General features: G+C 40.5%; 1 protein-coding gene across 1 annotated transcript in view; it reads right to left on the minus strand.

Annotated features, from left to right (window-relative positions):
* Positions 1–21,606, minus strand: part of LOC117521373 (receptor-type tyrosine-protein phosphatase N2-like) — a 742,548-nt gene that overhangs the window by 44,081 nt on the left and 676,861 nt on the right. The window contains exons 18-19 of the mRNA XM_034182665.1: positions 3,499–3,618; positions 3,242–3,408 (exon numbers count right to left, since the gene is read on the minus strand). Of these exons, the coding sequence (XP_034038556.1) occupies positions 3,242–3,408; positions 3,499–3,618 (287 nt within the window). The remainder of the gene's footprint in view (positions 1–3,241; positions 3,409–3,498; positions 3,619–21,606) is intronic.

A 21,606-nucleotide genomic window follows, 5' to 3' on the forward strand; every position in this document is an offset into this window, starting at 1 on the left:
TGTATAACAAAAGATTGCTGCATTATAATCCGTATGGGATGTACTGACCCCCATTTTGAAAGGGATCCTTCCTATAGCCTCCCCCAATACACCACCAAGAAATGGTTTCAGTCAGATGAGGTGTTGTGTAGTTATTGGACAGAAAGGAAAATCAAGATGACACTCATGGCAGTTAAATTGGATGGTAGATGCCCCTCCCCCCATTTTAAATGGAAACCTTCCTCTAATCTCCCCCAATTCACCAAAAAGAAATGGTTTCAATCAGATGAGATGTTCTTTAGTTATTGTGCGGAAACAAAAATAAAGATGCCGGCTGTAGTGGCCATACTGGATAACAGATGATGGCCATTTTCAAAAGGACACTTCCTGTAGCCTCCCCAATACACTGCCAAGAAATGGTTTCATCAGATGAGGTCTTTTTTAGTTACGGTGTGGAAATGACAGATACCCAGATGGACAGACAGACAGGGTGAAAAGATAATTCTCCCAATTTCGTTGAACAAGCTTTAGCGAGAGGCTGTACCTGGTTTGCTGACCATGATATTACAGTGGGGTAAAAAGGTATTTAGTCAGTCCCTGATTGTGCAAGTTCTCCAACTTAGAAAGATGAGAGGTCTGTAATGTTAATCATAGGCACACTTCAACTATGAGAGACAAAATGAGAAAAAAAAATCCAGGAAATTACATTGTAGGATTTTTAAAGAATTTATTTGTAAATTATGGTGGAAAATAAGTATTTGGTCACCCACAAACAAGCAAGATTTCTGGCTCTCGTAGACCTGTAACTTCTTTAAGATGCCCTTCTGTCCTCCACCTCTTACCTGTATTAATGGCATATATTGGAACTCGTTATCTGTATAAAAGACACCTGTCCACAGCCTCAAACACTCAGACTCCAAACTCAACCCCATGGCCAAGACCAAAGAGCTGTCGAAGGACACCAGGAAGAACAGTGTTGACCTGCACCAGGCTGGGAAGAGTAAATCTACAATAGTCAAGCAGGTTGGTGTGAATAAATCAACTGTGGGAGCAATTATGAGAAAATGGAAGACATACAAGACCATTGATAATCTTCCTCGATCTGGGGCTCCACACAAGATCTCATCCCATGGGGTCAAAATGATCATGAGAACAGTGAACAAAAATCCCAGAACGACACGAGGGACATGAATAATGACCTGCAGAGAGCTGGGACCAAAGTAACAAAGGCTACACACTACGCAGAAAGTGACTCAAATCCTGCAATGCCAGGCGTGTCCCCCTGCTTAAGCCAGTACATGTCCAGGCCCGTGTGAAGTTTGCCAGAGAGCATATCTGGCATATCTGAGCATATCTACTGTGAAGCATGGGGGTGGAAATATCATCCTTTGGGGCTGTTTTTCTGCAAAGGAGACAGGACGACTGATCCATGTTAAGGGAAGAACGAACGTGGCCATGTATCGTGAGATTTTAAGCCAAAACCTCCTTCCATCAGTGAGAGTATTGAAGATGTAACGTGACTGGGTCTTCGAGCATGACAATAATCCCAAACACACCACTCAGGCAACGAAGGAGTGGCTCCATAAAAAGCATTTCAAGGTCCTGGAGTGGCCAAGCCAGTCTCCAGAACTCAACCCCATAGAAAATTTGTGGACAGAGTTGAAAGTCCATGTTGCCCAGCGACAGCCCCAAAACATCACTGCTCTAGAGGAGATCTGCATGGAGGAATGGGCCAAAATACCAGCTACAGTGTGTGCAAACCTGGTGAAGACTTACAGGAAACGTTTGACCTCTGTCATTGCCAACAAAGGTTCTGTTACAAAGTATTGAGTTGAACTTTTGACCAAATACTTATTTTCCACTATAATTTACAAATAAATTCTTTAAAAATCCTCCAATGTGATTTCCTGGATTTTTTTTCCCTCATTTTGTCTCTCATAGTTGAAGTGTACCTATGATGAAAATTACAGACCTCTCTCATCTTTCAAAGTAGGAGAACTTGCACAATCAGGGACTGACTAAATACTTTTTGGCCCCACTGTATATTACTGGACTTTAATGCCCCCATAGACAATCCCTCATCAATTCTCTATGGGGTACTATCAAGAGCAAGATTACAGACACCAGATCCAACAATCCAGACAACCTGAAGACTATTATTATTTGGGGAGGTGATGGTATAATGGTTAAGCTTTGAAACCAGAGGATCCTCGGTTCAAATCCCAGCCTGACCAGAAAATCACCAAGGGCCATTGGGCAAGGTCCTTAATCCCCTAGTTGCTCTCGGTGTGTAGTGAGTACCTTGTGTGGCAGCACCCTCGCACTGGGGTGAATGTGAGGCATTATTGTAAAGCACTTTGAGCGTCTGATGCAGATCGAAAAGTGCTATATAAATGCTGTCCATTTAACATCATCAAAGCCACCTGGAATTCAAGAACACCTCAGCAGTGCCACAGACTGATTGCCTCCACGCCGCACTGTACTGATACAGGAACTGACTCATAAGGAGCCAGAACTGAGTACTGAGTGCAGAAATGAACATACTTTTCAGAAGTTAGACATTTCTGCATTATAAATCCTTTTTTTAAAAAACTGATCTACTTAAATATTATAATATTTTGAGACATGCATTTTCTATATTTTGGAGCTGTAGCCTGTAACTATCAAAATGAAAATAAAAAATGACTGAAAATTTTTATTTTCTATTGTACTGAAACTAGAAGATGTATAAATTTCACTCTCTGAAATACCTGACAAAAATGTTGAAATTTTTCGCAATATGGTAATTTTTGAGATGCACCTGTATACTGAAAAATCACAGATTTGGTAATAATAATAATAATAATAATAATAATAATAATAATAATAATAATAATAATGACGACAATGACTTTCGCAGGAATCAAAGCACTAAAGAAAAGAAGAATCACACTACAACAATGCATAAAAATCCCAAATTAAAGAGCTAACAATACAGAAAAAAAGCTGTAACGTATACACTACTGCAACTTATATATGGGTTTTTCCTCTCCAAGAGGCACTTTTTAACAGGTGCGACTTATACTACAGAAAATACAGTACTTGTAAGACATGAATTTGTAGTCAATCCTCTTAACACCGTTACAGATCTTTGAAAGTAAGTCTTGAAAGGATTCCAAGTCCATAAAACAGTTCGGTTGTCACATGGCTGCCGGAGTAGAGCTGGCGAAGAACAACAAAATTAAACAAGGTGAAAATTGGCCCAACAAGTGTCGTTCCCTACCTGCGGAAATCAAGAAGTGTGCGGCTCATCTCCGGGACATTCTGGTTGAGCCAAGTCAGGAAGTGGAACTGAGTGACTGTCCGAGTCTCATTGGTCTGCATGTTCTTCAGGTAGAAACTACGAACCAGAAAGTCATCGCACCAGATGTGTTCAGACACCAAATTTACCTGCAAGAAAACAAAAACACAAATACACCATTTAGACGTAGACAATGTTTCTGTTCCTCAATAGTGTGTTTTTATGTGAACTTCATTTACCTCATAGATGTGGTAGAGGTTTGAGCCCTCATCAGGCCAATAATGGTAGCACTGCTTCATCCCGCTCTCAACGAGCGGGGTTAGCATAACGATGACCACACAGCCATTCTCCCACACCATCTGCAAACAAACAAACAACAAAAATCACTCAGTGATTCTCTCCTTTCACGTATTTTCAGGCAGCTGCTTTACCGTGCATGAAGGCTACTGTCTTTTATAAGCTGGTTCGAGTTTATTTGTGGAGCACAAAAGCAAATATCCAGTTTTTAGTTAATTTTCACTGAGCTGTTGAACTGTCCATTTTCACTGAATTTCTACTGCTGGGTGGAAACATGCCAGAACTAGAAGCACTCGGAGAGCACCAACCTCCGCCAAGGCCATAGGGTCACTGATGTCACATGGAATACCCTTTGGCAAAGAGACTTTTTCCACGTCGTTTCACGCATCTACCGTCATGTTTCAGATTCAGTGGTTAACCCTCTGGGGTCCGAGGGCATTTTTTGGACAGTTCACTCGCCTGGCATAAATGTTTTATTATTACTGTTAACAGCTCTCCCTGCACTCCACAATCAAGTTTTATGTCTCTGTTTTTCAGGACAACCTGTACTTTCAAAATATATATGCTATAGTTGTGTTTTATAAGTGTAATAAAGGTTTACAATCAGAAATAAGAAAGGAAAAAGTAAAGTGGAAAATAATTTTCCACACACATTGATTCAAAACACACAGAAAACTATAATAAACAAGTGTTTTGACACTTTATAAAGGTAATATGGCCTCTTGTGTGAAAGACTGTACAACAAAAAGGTTCAAACAATAAACACAAATGCACATTTTGAACAATATATACAAAATGGTCTATGCGTTTTGTTTGTCTTCATCTCAAAGCAATTTCTACCTGCTGTTACACAAAGGTCACATCACAAACTTCTACTATGAAGTTGACTGTGTGTTTGTTCTCTCCTGCTCTGAAAGCAACATTCACACTTCGAGGCTCATTCAGTTTGAGAAGCGGCCCCTCCCCCCTCGCTCCATTGATATGGTAAACAGTGCTTTACGCCGGAGCAATAGCGCTTGCCACAGGCTTATCCAGTAACATTCACAGGAAAACTAGTTGAGCAATCCTGATACTCACACACTCTGTTTGAGCACGTGAGATTGTATGAGAGGCTCTCCATCTGCTCCGTCTGCTCACTTTCACTTTTGCTGTGCGAAATGGTGCAGGGCGCATTGGAGCAGCAAGGGGGCTAGTAACACATCACTCCTAAAAACAATCTTTGGTGTGTCACGTGAGGTGAATCTGCCCTACGACTGGATTTTGGAAAACTATGTGACGGTGAACCAATTCTGATTGGACACTCACATTGCTCATGTCATCACACAGCTTCTATGAGGAGTACAAAGATGGTGGATGGTGGCTTGAAAGTCTGCGGAGTTAACTTTTCAGCAAAAAAAAGTACGTTTCTATCTCGTATCATTAAAAACTTATTTATAATTTAGTAAAGCTTGGTCTCAGTGTTCGTATACGACGGCGTCGGCCCCAGAGGGTTAAACCCTTAGATCTTTAGCAAATGTATTTATAAAGAGAAACTGCACTATACAAGTTTTTTTTATTTTCTAATAACAAGTTTATTCAATGAGGAGAAACTAATGCTAAATTACTTTTGTGTCGTAACTTAATTTTCATTCAGCCTTTGTGACCCGTCTTCATGAAGTTAGATGTAAAAATGTTGAAATTGGCCCTATCCTGCAATAATAAAGAATCCTTAAAAAAAATTACTGGATCCGGATCATGTTCCAGATCATTACCAAAATTTAATGACTTATAAGTTAGGCCAAGTATCACCCCTGGTAAAAATTTCATTGAAATCCGCTGAGGATTTTTTGAGTAATTCTGCTAACAAACCAACCAACCAACCAACCAACATACAAATGGATGCGACCAAAAACATAACCTCCTTGGCGGAGGTAATTAGAAAATTCAATAAAAAAATGAACAATAACACTGGTCAACAAGATGTTTTTTGAATGGAGTTTTACAGTGGATTTTAGGTAATTTGGGTGTGCTGAATCTGATGTTAGTTTTTGCCAATCACATCACGTTTTTGCGATATGAAAACATATTCATTGCATCAGGCATTGAAGCAAAACCTGCCGACTCGCACACCTCTTCCATGCCATAAACGATATTACGGTTCTTGTTCACATTTTCAAACCTGGTTTAAAAAATATACTTTTGAAGCTGCTTTTGTGCATGATTAGTGGCATCAATCAATCAATCAATCGAACTCATGAGTGAATGAGTAACTTTTGCGTAATCCATCAATACACAACATGCAGATTGCATAAAAATGTGATGCAATAGAGGAAATCTGAGCTCAGATTTGGATTCAGGACCCCAAAATTACCATAAATCTGTCCTCAATGTCAATGTAAAAAAAAAATTCTTTCTTGAACAGTGTAATAGTTTAAAAATACAGATCCATTGTGAAAACACTTTTTTTTGTTAATTAAAACAAAAAATACAGATCACTTAAGACAGAAACACTGACTTCATATTGAATGTTTCCTTGAAAATGTAATTTGTTTTAGTGCCGACTTTAAATTTAAAACACACAAATGTACATAACAAAGGTGTTAGACACAAAAATATTAATTTTCATGTTATGCCTCTTATCCGGGTCTAAGTCGTGGTAGCAGCAGGCGAGGTAGCTCATCCCACACTTCCCTATCCTCGGCCAAGACCTGTGACTCTTCCTGGGTGATGCCGAGGTATTCCCAAGACAGCTGGGAAACATAACATATTTTTACAGACTATTAGTCACATTTGTTTTTTAACTAGTTTGGGAGATCCTGCGACTTACTATATGAGTGCTTTAGAACAGCCACCCCCCCCCCACCTCAAGCATTCCTTCACCCCTTTTTTTAAATGAAAGTTGGTTTAACACCCGCTGCAAATTAAATTAGTTTTTTAATTAAAATTGATTAAACATGCACCCTAAAATAATTTCATGAACCCAACACATTGTAAAAAGAAAAAAAACAAACAAACAAACAAACAAACAAAAAAACCAAACTGTTTTCACAATGTTTTTTTCATTGTTTCAGTGTGGGCACACTGATGATGTAATTGTGGTGGCGCTCATGCATCGCCTTCCCTTCAGACAGAATTTTGCGTGCAATGGCCAGGGTGGTCCAGTGTGTGAGTATCGTATATTTTAGGGTGTGACTGCTCATTGAAATGCAATATTAATTCGGCCGATGATGTTTAGGCTTAGGTGCGACTGAATAATCTTTCCAGATAGTTACAAAATTTTTTTTGTTTATTCACATGTAATACAGGTTCCAAAAATAAATGCAACTTATATGTGGTTTCCACTTCATGCTGCATTTTTTTTACAGCTATGACAAATTTCAATGCGACTTATACAACCCCTGGCAAAAATTATGGAATCACCGGCCTCAGAGGATGTTCATTCAGTTGTTTAATTTTGTAGAAAAAAAGCAGATCACAGACATGACACAAAACTAAAGTCATTTCAAATGGCAACTTTTTGGCTTTAAGAAACACTATAAGAAATCAGGAAAAAAAATTGTGGCAGTCAGTAACGGTTACTTTTTAGACCAAGCAGAGGAAAAAAATATGGAATCACTCAATTCTGAGGAAAAAATTATGGAATCATGAAAAACAAAAGAACGCTCCAACACATCACTAGTATTTTGTTGCACCACCTCTGGCTTTTATAACAGCTTGCAGTCTCTGAGGCATGGACTTAATGAGTGACAAACACTACTCTTCATCAATCTGGCTCCAACTTTCTCTGATTGCTGTTGCCAGATCAGCTTTGCAGGTTGGAGCCTTGTTATGGACCATTTTCTTCAACTTCCACCAAAGATTTTCAATTGGATTAAGATCCAGACTATTTGCAGGCCATAACATTGACCCTATGTGTCTTTTTGCAAGGAATGTTTTCACAGTTTTTGCTCTATGGCATCATGCATTATCATCTTGAAAAATGATTTCATCATCCCCAAACATCCTTTCAATTGATGGGATAAGAAAAGTATCCAAAATATCAACGTAAACTTGTGCATTTATTGATGATGTAATGACAGCCATCTCCCCAGTGCCTTTACCTGACATGCAGCCCCATATCATCAATGACTGTGGAAATTTACATGTTCTCTTCAGGCAGTCATCTTTATAAATCTCACTGGAATGGCACCAAACAAGTTCCAGCATCATCACCTTGCCCAATGCAGATTCGAGATTCATCACTGAATATGACTTTCATCCAGTCATCCACAGTCCACGATCGCTTTTCCTTAGCCCATTGTAACCTTGTTTTTTTCTGTTTAGGTGTTAATGATGGCTTTCGTTGAGCTTTTCTGTATGTAAATCCCATTTCCTTTAGGCGGTTTCTTACAGTTCGGTGACAGACGTTGACTCCAGTTCCCTCCCATTCGTTCCTCATTTGTTTTGTTGTGCATTTTCAATTTTTGAGACATATTGCTTTAAGTTTTCTGTCTTGACGCTTTGATGTCTTCTTTGGTCTACCAATATGTTTGCCTTTAACAACCTTCCCATGTTGTTTGTATTTGGTCCAGAGTTTAGACACAGCTGATTGTGAACAACCAACATCTTTTGCTACATTGCGTGATGATTTACCCTCTTTTAAGAGTTTGATAATCCTCTCCTTTGTTTCAATTGACATCTCTCGTGTTGGAGCCATGATTCATGTCAGTCCACTTGGTGCAACAGCTCTCCACGGTTTGATCACTCCTTTTTAGATGCAGACTAACAAGCAGATCTGATTTGATGCAGGTGTTAGTTTTTGGGGATGAAAATTTACAGGGTGATTCCATAATTTATTCCTCAAAATTGAGTGAGTCCATATTTTTTTTCCCTCTGCTTGGTCTAAAAAAGTAACCGTTACTGACTGCCACAATTTTTTTTCTTGATTTCTTATAGTGTTTCTTAAAGCCAGAAAGGTGCCATTTGAAATGACTTTAGTTTTGTGTCATGTCTGTGATCTGCTTTTTTTTCTACAAAATTAAACAACTGAATGAACATCCTCCGTGGCTGATGATTCCATAATTATTGCCAGGGGTTGTAGTCCAGAACATATGGCAATTCAGGACAATGTGTCATATTGACAGAGCATTTCAGAAGTAGCTAAACACATTAAAAAACAAACAAATATTTCATGCATTTGACATTTTAGACAATCAAAGTGTTTGATGCACGCTATCACCCCCTAATGACTACCCACCACTTCTCAATCTGGCAATGTGTTACAATTATCACGTCATATGGCATTGTTGTATGTTCAAAACAATGAGGGCTTCAGTCTCTCTGCGTGTCAGAATTCGCACTGCCTCAGAGAAAGTTTCCGTACATAAAACGTCCCCCGCGGTGTGGAAGTGTGGAAGGATACACTTCCAACCACAGTGACGGTACTGGCACTCACACCAAACACTTCAGGCGACATCTTCTGAGAGTGTGCCAAGTTGAACGCTGCAGGACAGACGTCAAGAACAGGAGTCGTGTTCTTTAAGTTGTGGGGAGCTTGTTTTGGAACTAGATCTCATGTGGCGCAGTCAACACCTCGAAGAAGCTGTTAACAGGAACACTGATGTGTCTTCACACACCCACACACTGGGAATCTGGGTGTAATTAGTCTCATTTTTGTCCAGTCCATCATTTTAAAATGTAGATACCCCAGTTTGAAAACAAGTTTGCCATGTTTCGAACTTTGTTAAATTATGGAGACTGTGGCATGAAAGAGGAATGGCTGTTGAGGCCGTTCCCCTCCCCATCTGGGTCAGTCCACAGCAAGATCCGGCACACAGTTGTATCTTTCCTGCTGGCAATCATAATCTCACAGCCGGGGGGGTGGCAGCTCTGGAGATCCATTTGACTCTGATCAGAGGTACCAGTCAGCTGTTAATGAAAGCCATAAAACAATACGGCTTCCACATCGCCGCATTAGATAACCAGAGGCCATCTGGAGACGGAATCTCAGCCGCCCACGTCACTTTGAAATCATGAGTGTGACGTTAAATAAAGATGAGTATGGTTTGGAAAATACAATACGGTGTCATTATCACTTACAAACATAAAAATAAAGATTAAAGTTCCCCTTTTTCAAAACTGTCATCATAAAATCATTGCTAGAAATCAAGCATCTTATTGATTCACTGTACTTGCGATAAATCCATTTTTTAGAAAATAACTGAGAACCGACTTTAGGAAGCCTAGTTTTTTGTAATGCAGGCATTTACTTTAACCTTCAGTGAGTTTGTTTGGTACAGGTGTCATACAGAATAAATAGTCCTGATGGAATGTGACTCATATTTCCAGCAACATATGCAGTATGTAATCAAAAACGTACAAGCATGTTCAGTACAAAATGTAATTTTATGGTTGAATAAGATGTGCTGCCCAGCATATTTTAAGTATAACAAATGCTTTTGTGCTAAAATACCCTTGGCTGTATGAGCAGGTAGGGAACAGCTATTGTGCTGATGAGATACAGTAAGGCTGAGAGGGAACAGCTACTTTGTGCAGATAAGAACAGCTTTTTTGTGCTGAAATACCCTCAGCTGTATGAGCATAAAAACAGAAAACAGAATGTGACCTTTTGACCTCATAAAATAGGTCAAGGTTAGCCATCTTTGAACTTGTCCAAGGTCTGTCTCTCAAGAATGTTCCCTGTGAATTTGAAGCCTGTGGCAATAATAGAAAGGGACTTATGCTGAGCACAGACAGACAGATGGACAGATGGACACAAAGCTGTCACAATACCTGCTGGCCATATTTTGGCCTCTCTCTCATCCATCCACTCCACTCTTATGACAAATCCACCCTCTAGTTCTATTTGGCTCTGTAACTTGTCCTTCAAGTTGAACCCTTACGCAATACAGAGTAAACGCTCTATTTTTGGGTGTAGGGTGTAGAGTTTGTGCACAGACGCAGACATGGGCAGTAATCAAGACAACTGTACCTGCTGCTTGATCAGACATGCTGCTGCACACTTTGATTGTGATTTAACTGTTTATTGCCGTGAGTTTTGATTTACTGCATGATTTTAGAACTTCTTGGCACTCTCTGATACCTTGCTTAATTTCAAAGATGTAACGGTGCACTTTCTTGAGAAATGGTGCCAATTCGCTTTAGCCGACGCAGCAAGAACACTGTTGGTGCGCTGAGGACAAGTCCCCACATCAAAACATGAAGTCTATACAAGTATTACCTCCATCTAACACCTTATTTATCCTGTAAAAGTTATATGCACAAACTGTTTTCCTTGTGCAGTCTAACAGTTCTACAAATCATTTACCAGGTGTCAAATAGAAGAACCAAAAGCTGTGTCGGTGGATTGAGGCTTTATATGGTATGGCCCAATTTCTTATTGTGATAAATCGCTCAATTCAGGATCAGAATTAAAAAACTTTATTACTCCGAAAGGAAACTGCTGAATTTTCAACAACACAAATAAAGAAAAAACACAAGTAGATACGAGGAGCAGCATGTAAGAAAAATAACCACAAAAGAAGAAAACAAAAAGATAAATATCCAAGTAATACTACTAGTGGAGAGTTTTTTGTGCTGATGACATACAGTAAGGCTGAGATGTAACAGCTTTTCTGTGATGACAAGATACAGTAAGGCTGAGAGGGAACAGCTTTGTGTGCTGATGAGAGACAGTAAGGTGGGGAGGGAACAGCTACTTTGTGCTGATGACATACAGTAAGGCTGAGAGGGAACAGCTTTTTTGTGGTGATGAGAGACAGTAAGGTGGGGAGGGAACAGCTACTTTGTGCTGATGACATACAGTAAGGCTGAGAGGAAACAGGTTTTTTGTGGTGATGAGAGACAGTAAGGCTTGGAGGGAACAGCTACTTTGTGCTGATGACATACAGTAAGGCTGAGAGGGAACAGCTTTTTGTGGTGATAAGATACAGTAAGGTAGGGAGGGAACAGCTACTTTGGGCTGATGACATACAGTAAGGCTGAGAGGGAACAGCTAGTTTGTGCTGATGACATACAGTAAGGCTGAGAAGGAACAGCTACTTTGTGCTGATGAGATACAGTAAGGCTGAGAGGGGACGGCTTTTTTGTGCTGATGAGATACAGTAAAGTGGGAAGTGGAACAGCTATTTTGTGGTGATGAGAGACAGTAAGGCTTGGAGGGAACAGCTACTTTGTGCTGATGAGATACAGTAAGGCTGAGAGGGAACAGCTTTTTGTGCTGATGAGAGACAGTAAGGTGGGGAGGGAACAGCTACTTTGTGCTGATGAGATACAGTAAGGCTGAGAGGGAACAGCTTTTTGTGGTGATAAGACACAGTAAGGTAGGAAGGGAACAGCTTTTTTGTGCTGATGAGATACAGTAAGGTAGGGACACAACAACACAAATAAACAAAAAACACAAGTAGATACAAGGAGCAGCACGTAAGAAAAATAACCACATAAGAAGAAAACAAAAAGATAAATATCCAAGTAATACTACTAGTGGACAGCTTTTTGTGCTGATGACATACAGTAAGGCTGAGATGTAACAGCTTTTCTGTGCTGATAAGATACAATAAGGTAGGGAGGGAACAGCTACTTTGTGCTGATGACATACAGTAAGGCTGAGAGGGAACAGCTACTTTGTGCTGATAAGATACAGTAAGGCTGAGAGGGAACAGCTTTTTTTGTGGTGATGAGAGACAGTAAGGCTTGGAGGGAACAGCTACTTTGTGCTGATGAGATACAGTAAGGCTGAGAGGGAACAGCTTTTTGTGCTGATGAGAGACAGTAAGGTGGGGAGGGAACAGCTACTTTGTGCTGATGAGATACAGTAAGGCTGAGAGGGAACAGCTTTTTGTGGTGATAAGACACAGTAAGGTAGGAAGGGAACAGCTACTTTGTGCTGATGAGATACAGTAAGGCTGAGCGGGTACAGCTTTTTGTGGTGATAAGACACAGTAAGGTAGGAAGGGAACAGCTTTTTTGTGCTGATGAGATACAGTAAGGTAGGGACACAACAACACAAATAAACAAAAAACACAAGTAGATACGAGGAGCAGCACGTAAGAAAAATAACCACATAAGAAGAAAACAAAAAGATAAATATCCAAGTAATACTACTAGTGGACAGCTTTTTGTGCTGATGACATACAGTAAGGCTGAGATGTAACAGCTTTTCTGTGCTGATAAGATACAATAAGGTAGGGAGGGAACAGCTACTTTGTGCTGATGACATACAGTAAGGCTGAGAGGGAACAGCATTTTGGTGCTGATGAGAGACAGTAAGGTGGGGAGGGAACAGCTACTTTGTGCTGATGAGATACAGTAAGGCTGAGAGGGAACAGCTTTTTTGTGGTGATGAGAGACAGTAAGGATTGGAGGGAACAGCTACTTTGTGCTGATGAGATACAGTAAGGCTGAGAGGGAACAGCTTTTTTGTGGTGATGAGAGACAGTAAGGCTTGGAGGGAACAGCTACTTTGTGCTGATGAGATACAGTAAGGCTGAGAGGGAACAGCTTTTTGTGCTGATGAGAGACAGTAAGGTGGGGAGGGAACAGCTACTTTGTGCTGATGAGATACAGTAAGGCTGAGAGGGAACAGCTTTTTGTGGTGATAAGACACAGTAAGGTAGGGAGGGAACAGCTACTTTGTGCTGATGAGATACAGTAAGGCTGAGCGGGTACAGCTTTTTTGTGCTGATGAGATACAGTAAGGTAGGGACACAACAACACAAATAAACAAAAAACACAAGTAGATACAGGGAACAGCATGTAAGAAAAATAACCACATAAGAAGAAAACAAAAAGATAAATATCCAAGTAATACTACTAGTGGACAGCTTTTTGTGCTGATGACATACAGTAAGGCTGAGATGTAACAGCTTTTCTGTGATGATAAGATACAGTAAGGTAGGGAGGGAACAGCTTTGTGTGCTGATGAGAGACAGTAAGGCTGAGAGGGAACAGCTTTGTGTGCTGATGAGAGACAGTAAGGTGGGGAGGGAACAGCTACTTTGTGCTGATGACATACAGTAAGGCTGAGAGGAAACAGCTTTTTTGTGGTGATGAGAGACAGTAAGGATTGGAGGGAACAGCTAGTTTGTGCTGATGAGATACAGTAAGGCTGAGAGGAAACAGTTTTTTTGTGGTGATGAGAGACAGTAAGGATTGGAGGGAACAGCTACTTTGTGCTGATGAGATACAGTAAGGCTGAGAGGGAACAGCTTTTTGTGCTGATGACATACAGTAAGGCTGAGAGGGAACAGCTTTTTTGTGGTGATGAGAGACAGTAAGGTGGGGAGGGAACAGCTACTTTGTGGTGATGAGAGACAGTAAGGCTTGGAGGGAACAGCTACTTTGTGCTGATGAGATACAGTAAGGCTGAGAGGGAACAGCTACTTTGTGCTGATGAGATACAGTAAGGATGAGTGGGAACAGCTTTTTTGTGCTGATGAGATACAGTAAGGCTGTAAGATAAGATGGTCCCTAAGATAAGATGGGACCTGATTATTCAAAACCTTATAAGTAAGAAGAAGAATTTTAAATTCTATTCTAGAATTAACAGGAAGCCAATGAAGAGAGGCCAATATGGGTGAGATATGCTCTCTCCTTCTAGTCCCCGTTAGTACTCTAGCTGCAGCATTTTGAATTAACTGAAGGCTTTTCAGGGAACTTTTAGGACAACCTGATAATAATGAATTACAATAGTCCAGCCTAGATGAAATAAATGCATGAATGAAAAAAAGCAGTCCTACATATTTGTTTAATATGCGCTTTGAATGACATATCCTGATTAAAAATGACTCCAGGATTTCTCACAGTATTACTAGAGGTCAGGGTAATGCCATCCAGAGTAAGGATCTGGTTAGACACCATGTTTCTAAGATTTGTGGGGCCAAGTACAATAACCTCAGTTTTATCTGAGTTTAAAAGCAGGAAATTAGAGGTCATCCATGTCTTTATGTCTGTAAGACAATCCTGCAGTTTAGCTAATTGGTGTGTGTCCTCTGGCTTCATGGATAGATAAAGCTGGGTATCATCTGCGTAACAATGAAAATTTAAGCAATGCCGTCTAATAATACTGCCTAAGGGAAGCATGTATAAAGTGAATAAAATTGGTCCTAGCACAGAACCTTGTGGAACTCCATAATTAACCTTAGTCTGTGAAGAAGATTCCCCATTTACATGAACAAATTGTAATCTATTAGATAAATATGATTCAAACCACCGCAGCGCAGTGCCTTTAATACCTATGGCATGCTCTAATCTCTGTAATAAAATTTTATGGTCAACAGTATCAAAAGCAGCACTGAGGTCTAACAGAACAAGCACAGAGATGAGTCCACTGTCTGAGGCCATAAGAAGATCATTTGTAACCTTCACTAATGCTGTTTCTGTACTATGATGAATTCTAAAACCTGACTGAAACTCTTCAAATAGACCATTCCTCTGCAGATGATCAGTTAGCTGTTTTACAACTACCCTTTCAAGAATTTTTGAGAGAAAAGGAAGGTTGGAGATTGGCCTATAATTAGCTAAGATAGCTGGGTCAAGTGATGGCTTTTTAAGTAATGGTTTAATTACTGCCACCTTAAAAGCCTGTGGTACATAGCCAACTAATAAAGATAGATTGATCATATTTAAGATCGAAGCATTAAATAATGGTAGGGCTTCCTTGAGCAGCCTGGTAGGAATGGGGTCTAATAAACATGTTGATGGTTTGGATGAAGTAACTAATGAAAATAACTCAGACAGAACAATCGGAGAGAAAGAGTCTAACCAAATACCGGCATCACTGAAAGCAGTCAAAGATAACGATACGTCTTTGGGATGGTTATGAGTAATTTTTTCTCTAATAGTTAAAATTTTATTAGCAAAGAAAGTCATGAAGTCATTACTAGTTAAAGTTAAAGGAATACTCGGCTCAATAGAGCTCTGACTCTTTGTCAGCCTGGCTACAGAGATAAAGTAAGGATGAGGGGGAACAGCTTTTTTGTGCTGATAAGATACAGTAAGGCTGAGAGGGAACAGCTTTTTTGTGCTGATGAGATACAGCAAAGCTGAGAGGGAACAGATTTTTGTGCTGATGAGATACAGTAAGGCTGAGAGGGACCAGCTACTTTGTGCTGATGAGATACAGTAAGGATGAGTGGGAACAGCTTTTTTGTGCTGATGAGATACAGTAAGGTAGGGACACAACAACACAAATAAACAAAAAACACAAGCAGATACGAGGAGCAGCATGTAAGAAAAATAACCACATAAGAAGAAAACAAAAAGATAAATATCCAAGTAATACTACTAGTGGACAGCTTTTTGTGCTGATGACATACAGTAAGGGTGAGATGTAACAGCTTTTCTGTGCTGATAAGATACAGTAAGGTAGGGAGGGAACAGCTACTTTGTGCTGATGAGATACAGTAAGGCTGAGAGGGAACACCTACTTTGTGCTGATGAGATACAGCAAAGCTGAGAGGGAACAGATTTTTGTGCTGATGAGATACAGTAAGGCTGAGCGGGACCAGCTACTTTGTGCTGATGAGATACAGCAAAGCTGAGAGGGAACAGATTTTTGTGCTGATGAGATACAGTAAGGCTGAGAGGGACCAGCTACTTTGTGCTGATGAGATACAGTAAGGATGAGTGGGAACAGCTACTTTGTGCTGATGAGATACAGTAAGGATGAGGGGGAACAGCTTTTTTGTGCTGATAAGATACAGTAAGGCTGAGAGGGAACAGCTACTTTGTGCAGATGAGATACAGCAAAGCTGAGAGGGAACAGATTTTTGTGCTGATGAGATACAGTAAGGCAGGGAGGGAACAGCTATTGTGCTAATGAAATACAGTAAGGATGAGCGGGAACAGCTTTTTTGTGCTGATAAGGTACAGTAAGGCAGGGAGGGAACAGCTATTATGCTGATGAGATACAGTAAGGCTGAGAGGGAACAGCTACTTTGTGCTGATGAGATACAGTAAGGCTGAGAGCTAACAGATTTTTGTGCTGATGAGATACAGTAAGGCTGAGAGGGAACAGCTATTGTGCTGATGAGATACAGTAAGGCTGAGCAGGAACCGCTATTATGCTGATGAGATACAGTAAGGCTGAGAGGGAACAGCTACTTTGTGCTGATGAGATACAGCAAAGCTGAGAGGGAACAGATTTTTGTGCTGATGAGATACAGTAAGGCTGAGAGGGAACAGATTTTTGTGCTGATGAGATACAGTAAGGCTGAGAGGGAACAGCTATTGTGCTGATGAGATACAGTAAGGCTGAGCAGGAACCGCTATTATGCTGATGAGATATAGTAAGGATGAACGGGAACAGCTTTTTGTGCTGATGAGAGACAGTAAGGTGGGGAGGGAACAGCTACTTTGTGCTGATGAGATACAGTAAGGCTGAGAGGGAACAGCTTTTTGTGGTGATAAGACACAGTAAGGTAGGAAGGGAACAGCTACTTTGTGCTGATGAGATACAGTAAGGCTGAGCGGGTACAGCTTTTTGTGGTGATAAGACACAGTAAGGTAGGAAGGGAACAGCTTTTTTGTGCTGATGAGATACAGTAAGGTAGGGACACAACAACACAAATAAACAAAAAACACAAGTAGATACGAGGAGCAGCACGTAAGAAAAATAACCACATAAGAAGAAAACAAAAAGATAAATATCCAAGTAATACTACTAGTGGACAGCTTTTTGTGCTGATGACATACAGTAAGGCTGAGATGTAACAGCTTTTCTGTGCTGATAAGATACAATAAGGTAGGGAGGGAACAGCTACTTTGTGCTGATGACATACAGTAAGGCTGAGAGGGAACAGCATTTTGGTGCTGATGAGAGACAGTAAGGTGGGGAGGGAACAGCTACTTTGTGCTGATGAGATACAGTAAGGCTGAGAGGGAACAGCTTTTTTGTGGTGATGAGAGACAGTAAGGATTGGAGGGAACAGCTACTTTGTGCTGATGAGATACAGTAAGGCTGAGAGGGAACAGCTTTTTTGTGGTGATGAGAGACAGTAAGGCTTGGAGGGAACAGCTACTTTGTGCTGATGAGATACAGTAAGGCTGAGAGGGAACAGCTTTTTGTGCTGATGAGAGACAGTAAGGTGGGGAGGGAACAGCTACTTTGTGCTGATGAGATACAGTAAGGCTGAGAGGGAACAGCTTTTTGTGGTGATAAGACACAGTAAGGTAGGGAGGGAACAGCTACTTTGTGCTGATGAGATACAGTAAGGCTGAGCGGGTACAGCTTTTTTGTGCTGATGAGATACAGTAAGGTAGGGACACAACAACACAAATAAACAAAAAACACAAGTAGATACAGGGAACAGCATGTAAGAAAAATAACCACATAAGAAGAAAACAAAAAGATAAATATCCAAGTAATACTACTAGTGGACAGCTTTTTGTGCTGATGACATACAGTAAGGCTGAGATGTAACAGCTTTTCTGTGATGATAAGATACAGTAAGGTAGGGAGGGAACAGCTTTGTGTGCTGATGAGAGACAGTAAGGCTGAGAGGGAACAGCTTTGTGTGCTGATGAGAGACAGTAAGGTGGGGAGGGAACAGCTACTTTGTGCTGATGACATACAGTAAGGCTGAGAGGAAACAGCTTTTTTGTGGTGATGAGAGACAGTAAGGATTGGAGGGAACAGCTAGTTTGTGCTGATGAGATACAGTAAGGCTGAGAGGAAACAGTTTTTTTGTGGTGATGAGAGACAGTAAGGATTGGAGGGAACAGCTACTTTGTGCTGATGAGATACAGTAAGGCTGAGAGGGAACAGCTTTTTGTGCTGATGACATACAGTAAGGCTGAGAGGGAACAGCTTTTTTGTGGTGATGAGAGACAGTAAGGTGGGGAGGGAACAGCTACTTTGTGGTGATGAGAGACAGTAAGGCTTGGAGGGAACAGCTACTTTGTGCTGATGAGATACAGTAAGGCTGAGAGGGAACAGCTACTTTGTGCTGATGAGATACAGTAAGGATGAGTGGGAACAGCTTTTTTGTGCTGATGAGATACAGTAAGGCTGTAAGATAAGATGGTCCCTAAGATAAGATGGGACCTGATTATTCAAAACCTTATAAGTAAGAAGAAGAATTTTAAATTCTATTCTAGAATTAACAGGAAGCCAATGAAGAGAGGCCAATATGGGTGAGATATGCTCTCTCCTTCTAGTCCCCGTTAGTACTCTAGCTGCAGCATTTTGAATTAACTGAAGGCTTTTCAGGGAACTTTTAGGACAACCTGATAATAATGAATTACAATAGTCCAGCCTAGATGAAATAAATGCATGAATGAAAAAAAGCAGTCCTACATATTTGTTTAATATGCGCTTTGAATGACATATCCTGATTAAAAATGACTCCAGGATTTCTCACAGTATTACTAGAGGTCAGGGTAATGCCATCCAGAGTAAGGATCTGGTTAGACACCATGTTTCTAAGATTTGTGGGGCCAAGTACAATAACCTCAGTTTTATCTGAGTTTAAAAGCAGGAAATTAGAGGTCATCCATGTCTTTATGTCTGTAAGACAATCCTGCAGTTTAGCTAATTGGTGTGTGTCCTCTGGCTTCATGGATAGATAAAGCTGGGTATCATCTGCGTAACAATGAAAATTTAAGCAATGCCGTCTAATAATACTGCCTAAGGGAAGCATGTATAAAGTGAATAAAATTGGTCCTAGCACAGAACCTTGTGGAACTCCATAATTAACCTTAGTCTGTGAAGAAGATTCCCCATTTACATGAACAAATTGTAATCTATTAGATAAATATGATTCAAACCACCGCAGCGCAGTGCCTTTAATACCTATGGCATGCTCTAATCTCTGTAATAAAATTTTATGGTCAACAGTATCAAAAGCAGCACTGAGGTCTAACAGAACAAGCACAGAGATGAGTCCACTGTCTGAGGCCATAAGAAGATCATTTGTAACCTTCACTAATGCTGTTTCTGTACTATGATGAATTCTAAAACCTGACTGAAACTCTTCAAATAGACCATTCCTCTGCAGATGATCAGTTAGCTGTTTTACAACTACCCTTTCAAGAATTTTTGAGAGAAAAGGAAGGTTGGAGATTGGCCTATAATTAGCTAAGATAGCTGGGTCAAGTGATGGCTTTTTAAGTAATGGTTTAATTACTGCCACCTTAAAAGCCTGTGGTACATAGCCAACTAATAAAGATAGATTGATCATATTTAAGATCGAAGCATTAAATAATGGTAGGGCTTCCTTGAGCAGCCTGGTAGGAATGGGGTCTAATAAACATGTTGATGGTTTGGATGAAGTAACTAATGAAAATAACTCAGACAGAACAATCGGAGAGAAAGAGTCTAACCAAATACCGGCATCACTGAAAGCAGTCAAAGATAACGATACGTCTTTGGGATGGTTATGAGTAATTTTTTCTCTAATAGTTAAAATTTTATTAGCAAAGAAAGTCATGAAGTCATTACTAGTTAAAGTTAAAGGAATACTCGGCTCAATAGAGCTCTGACTCTTTGTCAGCCTGGCTACAGAGATAAAGTAAGGATGAGGGGGAACAGCTTTTTTGTGCTGATAAGATACAGTAAGGCTGAGAGGGAACAGCTTTTTTGTGCTGATGAGATACAGCAAAGCTGAGAGGGAACAGATTTTTGTGCTGATGAGATACAGTAAGGCTGAGAGGGACCAGCTACTTTGTGCTGATGAGATACAGTAAGGATGAGTGGGAACAGCTTTTTTGTGCTGATGAGATACAGTAAGGTAGGGACACAACAACACAAATAAACAAAAAACACAAGCAGATACGAGGAGCAGCATGTAAGAAAAATAACCACATAAGAAGAAAACAAAAAGATAAATATCCAAGTAATACTACTAGTGGACAGCTTTTTGTGCTGATGACATACAGTAAGGGTGAGATGTAACAGCTTTTCTGTGCTGATAAGATACAGTAAGGTAGGGAGGGAACAGCTACTTTGTGCTGATGAGATACAGTAAGGCTGAGAGGGAACACCTACTTTGTGCTGATGAGATACAGCAAAGCTGAGAGGGAACAGATTTTTGTGCTGATGAGATACAGTAAGGCTGAGCGGGACCAGCTACTTTGTGCTGATGAGATACAGCAAAGCTGAGAGGGAACAGATTTTTGTGCTGATGAGATACAGTAAGGCTGAGAGGGACCAGCTACTTTGTGCTGATGAGATACAGTAAGGATGAGTGGGAACAGCTACTTTGTGCTGATGAGATACAGTAAGGATGAGGGGGAACAGCTTTTTTGTGCTGATAAGATACAGTAAGGCTGAGAGGGAACAGCTACTTTGTGCAGATGAGATACAGCAAAGCTGAGAGGGAACAGATTTTTGTGCTGATGAGATACAGTAAGGCAGGGAGGGAACAGCTATTGTGCTAATGAAATACAGTAAGGATGAGCGGGAACAGCTTTTTTGTGCTGATAAGGTACAGTAAGGCAGGGAGGGAACAGCTATTATGCTGATGAGATACAGTAAGGCTGAGAGGGAACAGCTACTTTGTGCTGATGAGATACAGTAAGGCTGAGAGCTAACAGATTTTTGTGCTGATGAGATACAGTAAGGCTGAGAGGGAACAGCTATTGTGCTGATGAGATACAGTAAGGCTGAGCAGGAACCGCTATTATGCTGATGAGATACAGTAAGGCTGAGAGGGAACAGCTACTTTGTGCTGATGAGATACAGCAAAGCTGAGAGGGAACAGATTTTTGTGCTGATGAGATACAGTAAGGCTGAGAGGGAACAGATTTTTGTGCTGATGAGATACAGTAAGGCTGAGAGGGAACAGCTATTGTGCTGATGAGATACAGTAAGGCTGAGCAGGAACCGCTATTATGCTGATGAGATATAGTAAGGATGAACGGGAACAGCTTTTTTGTGCTGATAAGATACAGTAAGGCTGAGAGGGAACAGATTTTTGTGCTGATGAGAGACGGTAAGGTGTGGAGGGAACAGCTATTGTGCTGATGACATACAGTAAGGCTGAGCAGGAACCGCTATTATGCTGATGAGATATAGTAAGGATGAGCGGGAACAGCTTTTTTGTGCTGATAAGATACAGTAAGGCAGGGAGGGA

This window comes from Thalassophryne amazonica, chromosome 12, assembly GCF_902500255.1.
Source record: "Thalassophryne amazonica chromosome 12, fThaAma1.1, whole genome shotgun sequence".
NCBI lineage: Eukaryota > Metazoa > Chordata > Actinopteri > Batrachoidiformes > Batrachoididae > Thalassophryne > Thalassophryne amazonica.